Source organism: Nanorana parkeri, unplaced genomic scaffold (genome assembly GCF_000935625.1).
Source record: "Nanorana parkeri isolate BGI_ZX_2015 unplaced genomic scaffold, ASM93562v1 scaffold562, whole genome shotgun sequence".
Classification (NCBI taxonomy): Eukaryota; Metazoa; Chordata; class Amphibia; order Anura; family Dicroglossidae; genus Nanorana; species Nanorana parkeri.
This window is the reverse complement of record NW_017306830.1, coordinates 160898-179639: the sequence shown is the minus strand read 5'-3', so window position 1 is coordinate 179639 and position 18742 is coordinate 160898. Positions and strand designations below refer to the sequence as shown.

Sequence of the window (18742 nt, the reverse complement as noted above, 5' to 3'; positions counted from 1 at the left end):
GTGGGGCTCCTCCTTTTCTGTAAAGGTTAGGTGCTCGTTTTTTGTCTAGAGTCCCTTTAAATGCAGTTTTACTTCCCTTGCCCCTCACTACCTCAGGTCTCCCCAGACCACTGCTCTTCGCTTCTCTTTGGTGCTCTGTCATGTCATCACCTACAAACTAAGTAAGGACGCCAAAAGCATGCCCATGGCCAAAGCATCGGAAGAAGGTGGAGAGCATTGGGTGGCAGGGGGATTGGGGGGCAATGTAAGTAAAACTGCTTTTTAATGGTATCCTAAACAAAAAAGTATTTACCCCTTGCAGTATGGGGGAAGAACCCCACTGCATGGGTAGTATTGAATTTTCCAGCAGTAGTAATGAAGGGTTAGAACCTCTTGGAAGTTTTTATTGCTGTCTGGGTGGGAAGACTCACCCTTGCTATTTGTCTGGGTGACTGTTATCACCAAGACGGAATGTGAAGGAGATCCCAAAATTTTACAGTTGTCACCAGAACTAAGGGTAAATCTCCTAATGGGCAAACCTGTTGGTATGACAAGTGCCTAAAAGGGGAATTCCCTTCACTTTGGAGAGATTTCCTCTCACTTCCTGTTGAGCAGAGGCGTATCTACAACAAATTGCGCCTCTGACATGACTGGTTGTCAGGAGCTGGAGCGGGACACCGGCCAGAGCATCTCAGGTTGCTAAGAACTGGGCGGGGAGATGTTCATGGCCCATACTCATCTCCCTGCCCTTAGAAAACTGGGACGCTCTGGTCAGCATCTCGCCCTGCTCCTGGCGACTAATGAGGTCACTAGCTCCCAAGAGCTGGGTGGGACGCCAGCCAGAGCATCCCTGGTGGCTATGAGCCGGGCAGAGAGATGTGTATGGGAGAGAAAAAAAGTAATCTGTCTCCGTGGGTCAGCTGATTTTCGCTGACCCACAGAGCGGTGCCCCCCCTTCATGTGGCGCCCAGGGTATGTGCCATATGTGTCGTACCCTGGATACACCACTGCGCAACAGTACACACTCAGGAGAGGAAATAAAGGGAAATGTCCCAACAGGACTTAGATAAACTGACGTGGATTTTATCCCTTTCGTACTGTATCCTTATTTAGGGTGTAAGATGAAACATGGTCACATCGAAAACCCAATGCTTTACTGGTTCCAAAGCAAAAAATAATAAATGCACATTCTATTTCTAATGCACATGCCTTTCTATTATGATTTTGTGAGCATTTATTATTTTCTTTGTTTATTAAAGGTGGGCTTCAACTTTAATGTAAAACTCCAATTGTTAAGGCAAGATGTGAGATTATAGCAACCAATCAGAGAGTAACTTTCATTGTTCAGGATAAAGGTGAATAAAATCGCCATCTTTCTGTAAAGGACCTTCTATCACTTTTCAGTATATAGTGCTCTGCTTATGTTACGGTAACTTAAATCAGTAACAAAATGGCAACTGTGACTTTTTTAATAAAAACCTGAGCCAGGATAGGAGTCTGTGCAGCCCCCAATAACCAGCCGGACTAGCTGAAGATCATGTGACTGGCTCTCATGGAAACTGTTTGCCTCCAAATTCTAAATAAATCGTTATCATTGGTCCACTTTAAGTAGCGAGGAAAACATATCCCGTCCTTACCTTATCTCCTTTGCTCCAGATCACAGTTGGCGCCGGATCTCCGGTGATAGGAACATCAAGACGCAGTTTATTGCCAGCAACCACAATAATGGTGTCAGCATTTCCAGAACCGCAATCCAGTTTAATTTTCGGTGGCTCTGTGGGAGGAAAAGATATTTAAATACATAATTAGAGAATTCTCTTTGAATTCTGATGATCCAACTCAGGCCACAAAGTGTCATCTCACTTATTCTCTTTCATTCATATGTTACACACAAAGGGGCTTACACACAAGTCAGTAAATTTTTGATTTCCCTTACCTTGTCTGGGCACAAAGTCGATCTTCACCTCTGGTAGAGAAAAGGGCAGAAAAGAAGAAAGAAATGATGAAACTTATGTAATTAAACAGACTTGTATTTATTCATTGGTTTATTGGATTCAGATATATAGGATACAAAGTCCAGCTCCTTCCTGGGAGGCTCCAATGCATTTTCAAGTCAAGTAGGATAATCCCCATTGGGATTATGCCACCACAAAGTTCCAAGTCTGTCTGTCAGTTGGGCATGCATGGATTAGTTGCAAGGGAGCCTCCTAGGGGCAATCTGTATAAGATGTCCACAAAAAATATTATTTGGCACCTCTCACTTTAGCACCCAATTCTAGGATAATTGTTTTTTGTAATGTCTTCCTGTGTTGTCTGGAGATGTGCCCTGCAGTACCTCTTTTTCACCACAAGATGTCCAGTCTTCCAGGTTGAATGATGCCCAGCGTCGCTCAACCAGGAAGACCATGAGTGCAAGGCTTGATGACACCACTCTCCACCAGTCACTCACAGTGTATTAAGGCAAAGAGCAGCATCCTGGATTGCCAAAAGCCAGTGGATGAAATACTGCTGGAGGGCCTCAAGGGGGTGCACTGGTAGGGTGGAGGCATGGAAACCGGAGTAACAGGTGCTGGGATATGAGATGAACCAATGCTCTTTTAAGCTTGGGCTATTGAGGTCTCTAAACAACTTTCTTTTCACAACAACTTTTTCACATGAATCCTTTCACAACAATGGAGCAAATGAGACAGAGAAAAATGTGAAAATGAGCCTATAGCGCCACCTGCTGGCTTGATAGACAACTATATAATATTCCGATGTAATATTTTATATTGACCTGACTACAAAAAGGAATTACAAAAAAACGGATCCTGATCATAATAAAGAAACAAAATATAAATAAAGGGTGCTCAGATAGCAATGAAGCCACATTGTAGAAGAGTGAGAAGTGTCAAGTTTATATTGCTGTCTGTGACTCCACTGTGGAGATTTCCCCTTACCTCCTGCGTGGTCACCAAGACAGGAAGTAAAAATATATTCTCCCTACGCTAGTTCTGTCTGAATTTCCATTTTAAGGTAAGATCTAAGAGTTTATAAAGATTTCTTTGTCAGTGAATGAACTGTGATAGACGAACTCACCCATAAAGTGCAGTTTGGCGGAAAGATTGAAGGCAAATCCATTGGGAATGAAGGAATAGTCTCCTTCGTCTGAGGCCACCACATTGTCAATGGTCAGTCTGTGCACCCTGCAGCCAGAGGAAACACATTGATAAGGATTCAGTTTACAGAAACACGTTATACAACACAATACGGTGCTTATGGTGATGTTTAAGGCAGCACGGTCATCATAGAGGCATGAGTGCTGTCACTGCTGTGTTTTTAGTTCCCTGGCTGTCATTCTCATCCAATGGCCTCATTTCTTACCGAGTCACTGGCTTGGAACAAGTATGCAGCGAGGGAAGTAAACTGTCCCAACCTGAATGCTTTATTTGCCTCAGTGACTGAGTAAAGAAAGCCACAGGATACGCATGACAGACAGGGAACAGGTTACTTCTAAAAAAGAAAGTCAGCAATGGCAGCTGCCACATTTCCATTATAACAGGTTCACTTTTACATAGGGGTTGACTTATAAATAGCATAGGAAATTCTTATGCTCCTCAGTGCCATCTAGTGGCAGCAGTGTCATACATCGCAGCCCAGTGTATAGGGTTATATATCAACCCCCCCCACCCCCCATGTATGCTCATTTTAACCATTACTATCAAAAGAGACAATTATTTTGCAACTGGGTTCTGACTCTTTCTGACTTCATGGCCAAACCCTACAGGGCACAATTATTAATTGGATTGGAGGGGAGGTGTCAGGTTAGATATGAAGCCCAGCTTGATCCCAGTAACAAAGTCAAACCAAATCAGAGAGGGGCACAGAAGATAAGATAGGGAATTTAAAGGTGTCTGCTCTAAATTTGGCAACACATTTTATGTAGTATGGTTATAACACAGGGCCCACATGGCTCGATACAAATTCATTGATTGTATAGACATGCCTTCACATTACAGTTTTGGTAAATCTAAAGGAGATCATATAGAGATTGCACAACCAGATAGTACACTGTAACACACATTGTAATGCGTATTTCTAGCTGTAGGAAGGACTTTTACTTTTAAAAGTCTAAAATGGAGCAAAGGTTCACTTCAACAACCAATGCAATAGGTTTTAGTATATTTGTAGGTTTCTTTGTTTTAATAAAATAAATGGTAAGGGTAAAAAAAAAGTAAAGAACCCGACCAGGGCCATTCCTATAATGAGGCTGCCAGAGGGTGTTGTCTCTTTGGGTCACATGGTGGGGCAGCAGGCAGAGTAGCATGGCCGTGTGCCCGCCGCCTCAGTTCCGGCCACAGAATCCCAGGTTGCTAAGGGGTGGGTGGGGAGATGTGTAAGGGCCATACACATCTCCTCATCCAGTTCTTAGCAACCTTTGATGTTCTGGCTAGTGTCTTGGTCAGCTCCTGACAACCATTGACGTCACTGGTTGCCAGAAGGTGAGCAGGACACTTTGGCCGGTGTACCCCCCAAAACGTGCACCACCAACACCCCCTTCCTCCTGAACGTGCACCACCAACATGCATCACTGGAACCTCACACCCACTTTCCTCAGGTGGGGAAAAGCCTAGGGTCATGAACCCAACAAAATCATAAACCTGTCCCTCAGTGTCTCCTGCATTGGGCAAGGTTTGAGATTTGGCTAATTTTGTCTCTGTGCATTACGAGCATATTTGAGATAGTTGGTTGGACTAATGTTCAGACTGTGAGCTCTGATCGAACCTTCCAATGTGGGTGATCTTGATCCTGTCGTTGGGAACCACTTCCTTTCCGTTCTTCACCCATATTCCAGTGACAGTCTCGTCGGACACCTCACACTTGAAGGCGGCCTGCTCCTTGGCCTTGACGGTCAGGTCCGCCACTCCCTGCAGAACCTCCAGCTGCTTTGCTGGAAAGGAGATATGGAAGGTTACATAGAACATCAACTCTTCTTATACCACACATACCAAAACAGGTGTTTGACAATACAATGTCTGACAATGCAGGCTAACAAGAGTGTACAATGGGATCAAGAGGTTCAACAGAACTCCAGCAGCCTACATTCAATAGTGATAATCACTGTGTGCTCCAAGAGCCTATTCTCTATAGCAGGCGTAGCCAAACTTTGACCATCCAGCTGTGGTGAAACTACAAATCCTATTAGGAATTGCAAGACTCTGACAGCCACTTCAAGAGGTAGATTCATGATGTAGATTCACCACAGCTGGAGGGCCGAAGATTGACTACCCCTGATCTATAGCATCAAATGCTGTGTCACACAAGAGCGGTCACTCTATAATGTTGCTGTGTGCCTCAAGAGTTTACACTATGTAATGTTAATCAATCTCCAATTCCTTACACCGAGTAGTACTATGATGACCGTGTACGTGTACTCTAAAGCTGTGGTTCTCAACTGGTGGGTCGTGACCCCATGCTCAGTGGGTCGCCGCATGCCTTCCAGTGCACTAGGTGAGAGGCTCCTCAGCCTCCCCTATAGCACAGCACTGTCAGTTCTCATGCCGAGGAGCCATTCAAAATATGCTGCCTAGTTTGTTGTGGTGCGGGAGGTGCATTGCCTTGCTATTCATTTGAATAGCACCCCAAACACACCTCCTTCCCACAGTTTGATCGGTTGCACTAGAACATGCAGTACCGCAATGCTGTGGAACCAGTGCGGTACGACTTGGGTTGCGACTTAATGATCAAGGACAAATGTGGGTCCTGAGGTTATACAGGTTGAGAACCACTGCTCTAAAGGGTCTCTGTTTAAAAAAATAGGCATAGTTTATTTGTTCAGTGAAACTGCAGGTACATGCGTTCTTTGCAAGTTATTCAGCTGTTATGAGAATGGGGCAAAAACGAATGTTCTTTGTGTATTTTCTCTTCTGGCCGAATGTACTTCAATAGGTTAATTCATGCAGAACAGAGTGAATGGGGAAGTACCACACTATGGCCACTAGATGGCGCTAAGGGTCATAGGAAATAAATGCATTGAATCTCATTACTAACATGTCCATATTTCCTATGATCCCCAGCTCCCTCTAGTGGCCATAACATGGTACTTTCCACATTCACTCTGTTCTGTATGACTGAGCCTTTTCAAATACATTCAACCAGAAGAGAAAAGAATATTAGTTTTTGCGCCACTCTCACACAGCTTGTTAACTCGCACAGAACAAATTTACATGCAGTTTTGCTGAACAAATAAGATATGCAAATTTTTATGAACAGATTCTTAAGAGTTTGTACATTATAACACTATAATCATTCTCCCCTCCCAAAGCTCTCTATGGATAAATATAACACCACTTTAAAGAGAACCTGTATTTTGCCCATTCTGGGAAAAGCAACAGATTTAATTGGAAGCCCTCTCCTCTGCTCCTGCTGATATTTACCTTCACAGCAAAAAGCCACCCTGCTAATAACACACCAGAGTCAAGTGAGATTTTTAAGCATTGAGGAGCATGTGACTGTCACCATATGTTTCCATGATGCATTATCGAGTGCCTGCCAAGCCAAATCCTAGGCTTAAGTGGGGTCTCTAGCCTTACTTAGGGATTTCTTCTTGGCTCTTCAAAATGCAGACTGGCTGTTTGATTAAATGTTTACTATTCCCTGCACCAGATAGATTAACAAAGCAGCATTTATTGCAGCTATGGGTTCTTTAGAAATTCACTAAGCACCTATTCATGCTTTTGTGTTGTGCAACAAGGCACAGTAACTGAATGTAATGTTATCGTGTCCCCTGCACTTCCATACAACGTACAGACCTGGTGCTTGAAGTGATAACGCGGATGGCGCCATGTTGTGGTAAACTTGATAGCAGAAATCACCAGCACTCAAATGCATTCGTGAAGTATAGACGCTTTTATGTACTCGTCACTTGTGTCACCAACGTTTCGGGGCCACGCAGGGTCCCTTCCTCAGGGCAACATGTCACTATGTCGCCCTGAGGAAGGGAACCTGTGTAGCCCGAAAGGTTGGCTTGGTGACACAAGTGACGAGTACATAAAAGCATCTATACTTCATGCATACATTTGAGTGCTGGTGATTTCTGCTATCAAGTTTACCACAAAATGGCGCCATCCGTGTTATCACTTCAAGCACCAGGTCTGTACGTTGTATGGAAGTGCAGGGGACACGATAACATTACATTCAGTCACGGCACTCTTTAAAAGTATGTAAAATCTTGAGACACCCCAATCTAAAATGTAAAAACTGTAAATGTAAAAATACAGAACAACATGTGTGGTCACTCCAAAATCCATACCAGACCCTAATCCTAGATATGCTCGGGTATGGATTTTTGGGGGGATCCCATGCAAAAACACACAAAAAATGTTGGGTTCCCCCATTCACATCAGAGTCCTTTCACATTAGCAGCCTCCTTTCACATCAGAGTCCCCCTTTACATCAGAGCTCCCCCCTTTCACATTAGAAGCCCCTCTTTCACATCAGAGTCCCCTTCTTTCACATTAGGAGCCCCCCTTTACATCAGAGTCCCCTCTTTCACATCAGAAGCCCCTCTTCAGATCAGAGTCCCCCTCTTTCACATCATAAGACCCCTTCACATCAGAGTCCCAATCTTTCACATCAGAGTCCCCTTCTTTTTCATCAGGCCCCCCTTCACATTAGAAGTCCCTTTTTTAAATCAGAAGCCCCTCTTCAAATCACAGTCCCCCTCTTTCACATCAGTGTACCCCTTTTTCACATCTGGAGCCCCCTTCACGTAAGGAGTCCTATTCACATCAGAGGCATGACGCTGTCTAATAACTTCAAGGCTCCCCTTAGGGTACCACGGCACCCTGGTTAGTAAAGGCTGATCTGCCGAAATCCCATAATAGTGGTTTTGGTGTAGTGTGATTTTCTACCCCCTACAAAAGCTAGCTGTCAGTAAACTGTAATATACCCACCATCACCAATCCTGACACTCAGTCGGACCCTCAACCACTGGCACTCACCTTGCACCATCAGCTCAGCCACAGACTCTCCTCCATTGGTCTTGACGGTGTAGTAGCCACTGTCCTCCAGTGTAGACTCATTGATAAAAAGGAAATACTTCTTTCCATCTTTCTTAAAGCGGTATTTAAAGGTTTCTTCCCTGGTCAGCTCCACTCCATCCTTCTCCCTGTAGAAAAGATAGTTTGAAGATTGTCAGCATAATAAGCTGTGACACATTCAGCCGCTAACCTGCTGGATAAAATGCAATTCATGGGTATCATCATATTAATGACAACCTCCACCCAAAAACTTCAGTTCCATTTAAGGTGCCAACCAATGGGCTGAACACAGCACCCAGGCATAAATTGGTTAATCCACATTTGGTAATCCATGTATGTTTGTGCCTAGGGAATAAACCAACTCACACCTGGCTGAGTTAGTATTTTCCTTAGTAAGCATTTCTGTGCGGTGTCATTTCCATAAACATTGAACGCTGCATAACATTTACTGAATTGCAAATTTTGGAAAATCACAAGCTTCAACATGGAGATGCAGAGCTATAGGAATCCCAAGGCTAAATGTGATGAAATGTCAAAAATAGTAACTATACGAAAATAAATCAGCACCCCTTATTGCATGCAATTGGCTTTCTTCAGCCAGCTGGTTGGCACTCATACACTTATATATGAAGATGCACTAATATGCTATTGCCTGGTAGGTGGCACTCTAACACTAGCATGTGTTCAAACAGAAGCTCAAATTTCAATTATATATGACAGTTGTAAAACAAGTGCAGAGATGGAATTGACATGTGTTCATACTACTGTAGAAGTCCTGAATACTAAACAAACATTTCCAAAGGAAAAAATGACATGGTCAGATGCTCAAAGTAGTGAATTGGTATGGTCAGAAATACAATTCAAAAAGTAACCTGATGAACAGGTATAGTTCACTGAATGTAGAATGTGCTAATGCAAATAACTGCAGTCTTCTGCTACTTTGTGTGTACCCAACTACACGCTGTCAGGTTGCAGCAGCTGGAATATCTACATGGAGAGACAAATTAAGTCAGGCTGAGGCTCCATGCAAGATAGCAGTGTTGGCTGCTCTATTACCTCCATTGGCATTAATAAGGATTACAGTAAGCACAGAGAGGCCAAGCAATTTGCAATGCCTTTACAGGCAAAGCTCGTCCTATCAGACACCAATTGTCTACAAGTTCAGCCTCCCCTTTTGAGATAACAGGCAGGTACACAGCTTCGACCATTTGTGCTGCAGGAGCATGAAGATTGTAGATGGATCCCCAGAACAAGCACCAGACCCTAGGCTCTTGCCTAGTTTTCCTGGTGGGTAATCCGACTTTGTTTACAGATGCAAAGAATGGAAAGGGTCATGTCATGAGACTTGAGGTATGTCAACAAATGCTACTTGTCTTTCTGGCCAGCCATAGACTTATAATACTTCCAGAGATCAAGAAAATGTGAAATGTTGAGAAAGAGGCAAAGTGAAAAATAGCACAAGCCCCTATATTATTATTATTATACAGGATTTATATAACGCCAACAGTTTGCACAGCGCTTTACAATATAAGGAAGACATTACAATCACAATACAATTCAAGACAAGATGGTAAGGTCTTACAATCTAAAATATGTTGACCTACCTACCATGCCTTTGCAGAGTGGCTGTTGAAGTCCATTTTCCAGCTTCTCCACCCACCCATTCCACCACATCGTATTAATTAACAGCACAGATTACATAAAGCAGAATAGATGGAGCTTCTATTGTACTCTGGTAGATGAAGGGGTTTTTCAGCTTTGAAACTGCTTTGAACCTGATAAGTTAGGACTTGCTGAGATAAAGGACTGGTCACACACACAGCTGCTTAGTTTTTAAAGGGTTCATGTTCAATATACATACCTTACTACCACTCACTGGCAGATCCTTGCTCTTCCACACACAGTGATGCACTGCTAGGACCCGGCATTGTCACGGCGGAGCTGGTCACATTACCGGGGAATTACATCTCTGTCCAACACCCACCCCCTTTCCCCTTGGGGTTGCAGAAACAATCGATCTCATTTTTATTCAGTTCCTGTCCTTGATTTTGTTAGTGCCCCATTAGAAGAGAATCCTATCACTTCTTCTCTTGATAGGAAGCAAGAAGAAATCTCCTCAACAGCTCAACAGGTCCAATGGAGAAGGTACATCACTAGCACACCAACATGCTTGGCAAGAGCCTTTATTTGTTACATCAAGAAATAGAATGTTTTGGGGTACCAGCAAGACCCCTTCATCAGGAAGGTTACTACCGCCTGCCACGGTCCGAAATGTCCCATTTCTTGAAGTGACAAATAAAGGCTTTTGACGAGCATGTTGGTGTGCTGGTTTTATACCTTCTCCATTGGATCCAGCTAAATTTAGCTGACACAGTATCCCATAGGGAAGCACACTATGTCCTTATTTGCAGGTCCCGACGTGGAAGCGATAACATATCTCTTGTCAACCCTAGTGACAGACACTGGCTGGATGAGTGTCTAACTGTAGGGGGTCCTGGGGGTCTATTCAAGGTGCCTTTCACAGGGGACTTTGCTGACACAGCAGCACCTATCACTCTAAGCCTATGATTCCTGGAGACACACTTTGGCAGCTGTGAGATGACATAGCTGAGATGGAATCCCCCTCCCTTTTACAAGTTTAGTTTGGGATCAGTTAGTCCTCTCCAGAGAGGTGCTATTTTAATGCTGAAACCAATCCCCTGTTGTAATTATAAGGCTGTAAGAAGGTTTGTTAAAATGCCAACACTTCCTCAGAGACACGTAGGACTATTTCTCTGGAATGTGAGCGCTGCTCCATGGCCTAAAAGAGATGGGCAATGGCTTCCAGTCATAATTAAGAGATAGGGTGTAAACATGATTAACAAGTGTAAGCTCCAGTTGCAAAGTGGCAGATTGTCAAGAAGACGTGACGGTTGGAAGACACGGAAGGTCCAATTGCCAAGATGATGAGCTTAATTAAAGCAAGCCCTTTCTCTGGCCAATGTCTACAAAAGCTGCTGTTACATATGAACTATTCATCTTATAAGCAACTCGCTGTTGCATAATCAGTGAACAAAAACTCTGCTCCAGTCTGTCCCCAGAGATCCAGTTATAACCCAACAGGCGCCAAGTAAAGGAAAGGTAAAACCCAGCTGTCAATCATAGCCTAAATGTCAGAGACCTAAGTCCTTCCTGTGACAATCATGTCACTGCTCTCTACATGGGTAAGTCAGTGGGAAGGGTTAGAAATGGAGATCAGTACTTCGCTGTCGACTTTTGACAAAAAGTCAACATTTGCATATCAGTAACAGCGCTGCATAGTCTGCCTTAGCTGCACCTTTTAGGAGTAAGGAGGGCTGCTTCTCTTTTCTGTGTACCTGTTCTGTGACAGTGGCTCAAAGAGGTTGATTAAGGGAAGTTTCCCTCAGCTTAGTGAATGTGGGGAAAACTCACTTTACAATTAATATCCAATCACCAGCAAGGAAAATTAAAAAAAAACAGTATTTTTGCTTGCACACAATTGGGTGATGGACGTCATCAGAGCTTCACCTCATTCACTAAGCTAAGGGAAAATTCAAAGTGCAAGTCCCCTTGAAAAGTGAACAGCCATTTTGCCTTTAGCAAATCAACCCCAAGGTAAAGCCACTAGGTCACCATAACGGCCTGTGCCAACGACCTTTAGGCTTGCGTTAAGGGCATCAGTTTGAGATGCTTCCGAGATCATATATTGACGGGTGTATATGACCTGCAGCTGACTTCATTCTGACCTGCATTTGACCTGCTTCAAGGGACCTGTATGGAAATGCAAAACCTGCTTGCAGTGGACAAAAGCCTGCTGACACAGGACCTAAGACTAGCATTTTAATAAGGAGGTTAGCAATGGCTACAAAAATAAATCTCATTAAAACACAAATAAAAAAGAAAGCACAATTACAAACACTGCTTATTTTGGACTGCTACCAAATTGGAAAAATTTACAACCCTTCCTATCAAAATGAAAACAATGTATTGGTGGGTGTAAATGGCATCCAGCCACGCAAAGATCTGAAGGTTAGCTGTTGTGGCCCGTTGCTTTCTCCTGCTATCAGCAAGTTCCTTGTCAACACATCTGCATGCAGCACACCTGAATGGCTCCCTGGCTTGCTCCTATCTCTTCAAGCCTGAGTGTTGCTGAACAGGGGATTAGAAGAAGCTTATACGAAGTCAAATTCAGGTACTTATACTAGTTGCGTTAAAAAATAAATTTAATGACTAATGAATTAATACAGAGGTGCATTAATATGTGACTTTTATATCTGCCTTGAGTTCAGCTTCAATGAAATGGTTGGTTACTGGTTTCCACTCTCAGTAGTGATCAACTCACCATCTCACCTGTGCGCCTTCCTCTGATACCTCGCACTCGAATTCCACTCTCTCTCCCACCGTCACCACCTGATCTTCAAGAGGTCGCAGAACCAGAACGGGGGGCTCTGAAAGTCAAAAGGACAGGTTACAATTCCTACAAGCTGCTATTCAGTTTATTGATAGTACATTACTGAAATTGCTTCATGACTATTGTATGTAAAGCCTAACCCCAGACAGTATTTTATTTTAATTACCATTAGAGTGCTTTTAAGGAAAAAGAGAAGGTCCTTTAACTGACTGCTGCCTTGGTTGCGTGGTAATAGTTCCTAGTGTTTGCTAAAATTATAGTGTCCGCATTTATTTACTATGTAGGTTAAAAACAGGGGGCACAAGTAGGTTCACTACCATGGGAATCTTATAGGTTTGAAATGCGCAGTCCTAGTAAATTGATGTCCAAATCCACCCAATTAAAAATTTTTTAACCATAAGGCACTGTATGGCCTATACATTATGGCCAGCAGGCTTTAAAGAGTCAATAAGGGGCTTTGGATAAGTCAGATAAGCTATCCTCACTATATAAGGGATGCAACTATAGTAAGAGTGTTTAGATTAAATAATTGGAAGAGCAGTGTGCACCTAAACACCCAACAATATATCACTTTCATTCACTGCACCCCTCGTTCCCATAGTAAAAATAAAGGTTAGGCATACACCAGTTAGGCCTAGTATCCCTCATTACAACTGTCCTGCAGCTGGCCACTTTTACACTGCTGTATTATATGTGGTATTTTAATTCTTGTAGTAGAACACCTGCTTTTGCCCTTTGTCTCTAGTACATTTGAACCTAATCATACCTATTACAACTGTCCTGCAGCTGCCATTTTTACACTGCTGTATTACATGCAGTGTCTTAATTCTTGAAGTAAAACACTTGCCTGTGCCCTGTGTTACTTTTATATTTAGGTCTAGTCTTGCTCATTAAAACTGTGCTGATGCCTGCTGATTTTATACTGCTTTATCATCAGCGTCCTCTGGTTCTTCAAGAGTTTCATATTCACTGGTCAAAGCAGGCCTATTACTGTTTGATAAAAAAAAAACATTTTGCTGTAAAACTACCTGAAAAAAAGGCATTATTTTCAAGCAGAATGGAACCAGAATGGGGTACTGCTGCTGTATGTAAGCCGAGCTAATGGTCAGGGGAATAAAAAATGATTCCACAGCCAAAATGCACTGCTGAAATACAGTAATACCTTGGTTTAAGAGCATAATTCGTTCCGGAAGCATGCTTGTAATCCAAAGCGCTTGTATATCAAAGCGAATTTCCCCATAGGAAATAATGGAAATTCAGATGATTCGTTCCACAACCCAAAAATATTCATATAAAATGATTACAATACTGTACTGCAATATAATACTGTATAAAATATAAAGAAAAATAAACCAATTACCAGTACCTTCGTGGCTGGTGTGAGGGGGACAAGAGAGAAGGATTATTGTGCAGGACGACTTTCACTATCACTAACGGAATCACTGCTATCTCTTGACTCAATGGAATATTTTTCATTTTGCGAAACCTTAACAAGGAATCTATCCAATGTGACATTGCATTGTCGTTAAACAGATTCATCGCTCGCACTGCTACAGCCTTATTCGGGTGGTGCTTTTCTACAAAATTTTGCTCTTATTGCAAGACATTTGCTTGTATATCAAGGCAACATTTTTCAGAAATGTTTGCTTGTCTTGCAAAACGCTCTCAAACCAAGTTACTTGTAAACCAAGGTATTACTGTATGTTGTCACTGACGCTGTTTGTGAAAATTGTACTGATTCGTAACACCACATACAACTTTATGGCAATCTATCATTTAAAGGATTTGTATTTTTCCAGGTCACTCATAAAAAGGACCTTCTCCCTGCTCTAGGGTATTTTTTTATGCATTTTCTTTTGCATTGGTACATGTCATCCATGGCAGAATTTACTATCAGGACTTATCTCCCCCCACCACAGATTTCATAATAGTATTCACCTCTAACTCTGAGTTTGCTGAATTTTAAACAGGATTGGCCAAGCCCTCTGCTAATTGAACCTAGGCCGTTTTGCTCATCTCTAGGCACAGGTTTCTCATTGTATGTTCTAGGAAAGGGGTCAATATATAAGAGCAGCAGAGAATGTGGCCAAATAAGGCAGTTACAGTGTAAAACAGCAGTAAGGTTACAGAAAGCCCCTGCCATGTACAACTAGACTCAGTGGCCCATTCAGTCACATATGTTATTGGTAGGAATGAGCAAAGTGATTTAATCAAAATGCATAAATTGACTTTGTACCAAAAATTTGGACTGGTTATGTTAAATTTGCTTGGAAAAAAAGAATGATATGACTATGTTTTCTAATAAAGCCTTTTGTTCACCATGTCAGCACTGGGGTTTGTGACGCCCTTGGCCCTCTCTTTTCTCCTCTTTTTTATTTTTTATTTTTATTTCTATCCTTTTTCTTATAAACTGGGGCCTACCTTTCATGGCCGCAATTTTTTACTTCACATCCCATCCTTTTCCTCACTTCAACTCTTTCTCTAGTTCCCCTGTTCCTTCTTTCCATTTTATAGTATGCCCAAAAGGGTATCCATATTTGGGGAGTGTGGTACCCTGGCCAGTGATTTGGGCACTTGGATATTCTTGACAGTCTACAATGATCCCACATGGCCTTTCCGCTAATGTAGAAGACTTACCCTAAACATAGGAGGGCCATGCTTTCATAGATGTTGCTAGCACTCCTATTGTCACTAATATAGCATATAACTGTATATATTGTCTCATACTTTCCGGTTTCCCTGTTGTGTTTTGTTGTATATACTCTGATTCATAAAATTAAATATTAATAGAATAACACCCCAAGTCCAGCTGCATTTGCGTGTCATTTAGCAATTTCTCTAAACCTGCAGCCATCCCTGAAAATTATGACATGTCAGCAATATCCACATGGGTTCAGTTATTGTTTACATCCAGCATCAGAACTGACAAGCCAGTAATATTTAGATGTATGTTGATTATATGTGTTTCAGTATGGATGTTGATTATATGTGTTTCAGTATGGATGTTGATTATATGTGTTTAAAAAAATTGAAAAAACATCAATGTGCTCCAATGAGGTTATTGTAAGATGACCTAGTAAATAGATTAAGACACAATAATAACAGCTAAAAAAAAAGTGTAAATGATTAAAAGTAGGCCGGGCAAAAGGCCACATTCACATTATTTTAAAGGGAAACTACAATGACTTGCAGTTTATGTTATTTAATTTCACTTTACTCAACCTAAAGTAAGCATGAAAATAATGAACACTGTAATTTGTACTACATGCCTGACAACAGTCAGGACACCTGGAAAGAATGGTGTTGTCCAGTACTCCAAACTACAGCTTTGTGCAGGACGACTTTCACTATCACTAACGGAATCACTGCTATCTCTTGACTCAATGGAATATTTTTCATTTTGCGAAACCTTAACAAGGAATCTATCCAATGTGACATTGCATTGTCGTTAAACAGATTCATCGCTCGCACTGCTACAGCCTTATTCGGGTGGTGCTTTTCTACAAAATTTTGCTCTTATTGCAAGACATTTGCTTGTATATCAAGGCAACATTTTTCAGAAATGTTTGCTTGTCTTGCAAAACGCTCTCAAACCAAGTTACTTGTAAACCAAGGTATTACTGTATGTTGTCACTGACGCTGTTTGTGAAAATTGTACTGATTCGTAACACCACATACAACTTTATGGCAATCTATCATTTAAAGGATTTGTATTTTTCCAGGTCACTCATAAAAAGGACCTTCTCCCTGCTCTAGGGTATTTTTTTATGCATTTTCTTTTGCATTGGTACATGTCATCCATGGCAGAATTTACTATCAGGACTTATCTCCCCCCACCACAGATTTCATAATAGTATTCACCTCTAACTCTGAGTTTGCTGAATTTTAAACAGGATTGGCCAAGCCCTCTGCTAATTGAACCTAGGCCGTTTTGCTCATCTCTAGGCACAGGTTTCTCATTGTATGTTCTAGGAAAGGGGTCAATATATAAGAGCAGCAGAGAATGTGGCCAAATAAGGCAGTTACAGTGTAAAACAGCAGTAAGGTTACAGAAAGCCCCTGCCATGTACAACTAGACTCAGTGGCCCATTCAGTCACATATGTTATTGGTAGGAATGAGCAAAGTGATTTAATCAAAATGCATAAATTGACTTTGTACCAAAAATTTGGACTGGTTATGTTAAATTTGCTTGGAAAAAAAGAATGATATGACTATGTTTTCTAATAAAGCCTTTTGTTCACCATGTCAGCACTGGGGTTTGTGACGCCCTTGGCCCTCTCTTTTCTCCTCTTTTTTATTTTTTATTTTTATTTCTATCCTTTTTCTTATAAACTGGGGCCTACCTTTCATGGCCGCAATTTTTTACTTCACATCCCATCCTTTTCCTCACTTCAACTCTTTCTCTAGTTCCCCTGTTCCTTCTTTCCATTTTATAGTATGCCCAAAAGGGTATCCATATTTGGGGAGTGTGGTACCCTGGCCAGTGATTTGGGCACTTGGATATTCTTGACAGTCTACAATGATCCCACATGGCCTTTCCGCTAATGTAGAAGACTTACCCTAAACATAGGAGGGCCATGCTTTCATAGATGTTGCTAGCACTCCTATTGTCACTAATATAGCATATAACTGTATATATTGTCTCATACTTTCCGGTTTCCCTGTTGTGTTTTGTTGTATATACTCTGATTCATAAAATTAAATATTAATAGAATAACACCCCAAGTCCAGCTGCATTTGCGTGTCATTTAGCAATTTCTCTAAACCTGCAGCCATCCCTGAAAATTATGACATGTCAGCAATATCCACATGGGTTCAGTTATTGTTTACATCCAGCATCAGAACTGACAAGCCAGTAATATTTAGATGTATGTTGATTATATGTGTTTCAGTATGGATGTTGATTATATGTGTTTCAGTATGGATGTTGATTATATGTGTTTAAAAAAATTGAAAAAACATCAATGTGCTCCAATGAGGTTATTGTAAGATGACCTAGTAAATAGATTAAGACACAATAATAACAGCTAAAAAAAAAGTGTAAATGATTAAAAGTAGGCCGGGCAAAAGGCCACATTCACATTATTTTAAAGGGAAACTACAATGACTTGCAGTTTATGTTATTTAATTTCACTTTACTCAACCTAAAGTAAGCATGAAAATAATGAACACTGTAATTTGTACTACATGCCTGACAACAGTCAGGACACCTGGAAAGAATGGTGTTGTCCAGTACTCCAAACTACAGCTAGAATATGGCATGTTGGAACAAATGGTTTGGTCCAACATGCCACCTTACAGCTAACACTCTTAGCTGTATGGTTTGGACTCACATTCTTCACTATAGCCTGGCCTCCTGGAAAGAAATGGTTTGGTCCAACATTCTACACTACACCAAGATTCACAAGAAGACATTGTTTGGACCCACAATCTTCATTACAGCCTAGAATCCTGAAGATAAATAGTTTGGTCCAACACTGTACACTACAGCTAAAACTCCCAGAGAAAATGAAAAGGCAACATATGATTCAGCTGATATTTATGAATAACTTCTGAAAATCTTCTTCCAGGGATACAAACCTCTGACAAACACTTCAGTGAAGCACTTCTCCTCTCCAATCACACACTGATAAGCAGCATCGTCTGCCAGAGAACAGTTGTTAATGGTCAGGATCCTTTTATTGCCAATACTCTCAAAGATGTACCTTGACAAAGTAGAGAAATGTAAATGAGTTGTATGAACACAGAGTATAAATCACTGACAAGAATGTGGAAAACACAACTTATGCCTGAACTTTTTACAATACTGTATAGTAGTAATGTGTGCCCTTTCACTTGCTTACGCATGGTGTCATTGCTTCCTCTTTGGATCAGTCCCGGCCTCTGAACATCTGTCTGGTTATACTCTTGTTAACTACTTAACACAACCCATAGGTTTCATACAGTGCACTTCTAATGGACAACAAGCCTAAAATACCTGTATGTAGCTTAAAACTTACACAGGATTTTTCTACTCTGCTCCCAGGGGCAAAATTGAGCAGCAGAAGAGCAAAAGGAAGGTACACTGGTGAATGGATGAACGTTTGTGGAACTAAACGATATATACACCTATATGAGCTCTTAACTGTGGCGCTCTGCCTGGTGTACCGCCCAGCTCACTGACGTCACTGGTTGCCCTGAGCTGAGTGGGAGCTCCTAGCAACCAGTGACATCAGTGAGCTAGGCGATACGCCAGAAAGAGCCGCTAATGGTGAGGTCAGCAAATCTGCTGCCGCCCTTGACACCCCTTCCCCCCATCCCGAGAGAAGTGTGATACCCCACAATCCCCCC

General features: G+C 41.8%; 1 protein-coding gene across 1 annotated transcript in view; it reads right to left on the bottom strand.

Moving 5' to 3' along the window:
- MYBPC3 (myosin binding protein C, cardiac) overlaps positions 1-18742 on the bottom strand; it is a 112965-nt gene that overhangs the window by 39736 nt on the left and 54487 nt on the right. The window contains exons 15-21 of the mRNA XM_018562127.1: positions 17993-18117; positions 12343-12448; positions 7962-8128; positions 4744-4909; positions 3058-3164; positions 1916-1945; positions 1617-1753 (exon numbers count right to left, since the gene is read on the bottom strand). Of these exons, the coding sequence (XP_018417629.1) occupies positions 1617-1753; positions 1916-1945; positions 3058-3164; positions 4744-4909; positions 7962-8128; positions 12343-12448; positions 17993-18117 (838 nt within the window). The remainder of the gene's footprint in view (positions 1-1616; positions 1754-1915; positions 1946-3057; positions 3165-4743; positions 4910-7961; positions 8129-12342; positions 12449-17992; positions 18118-18742) is intronic.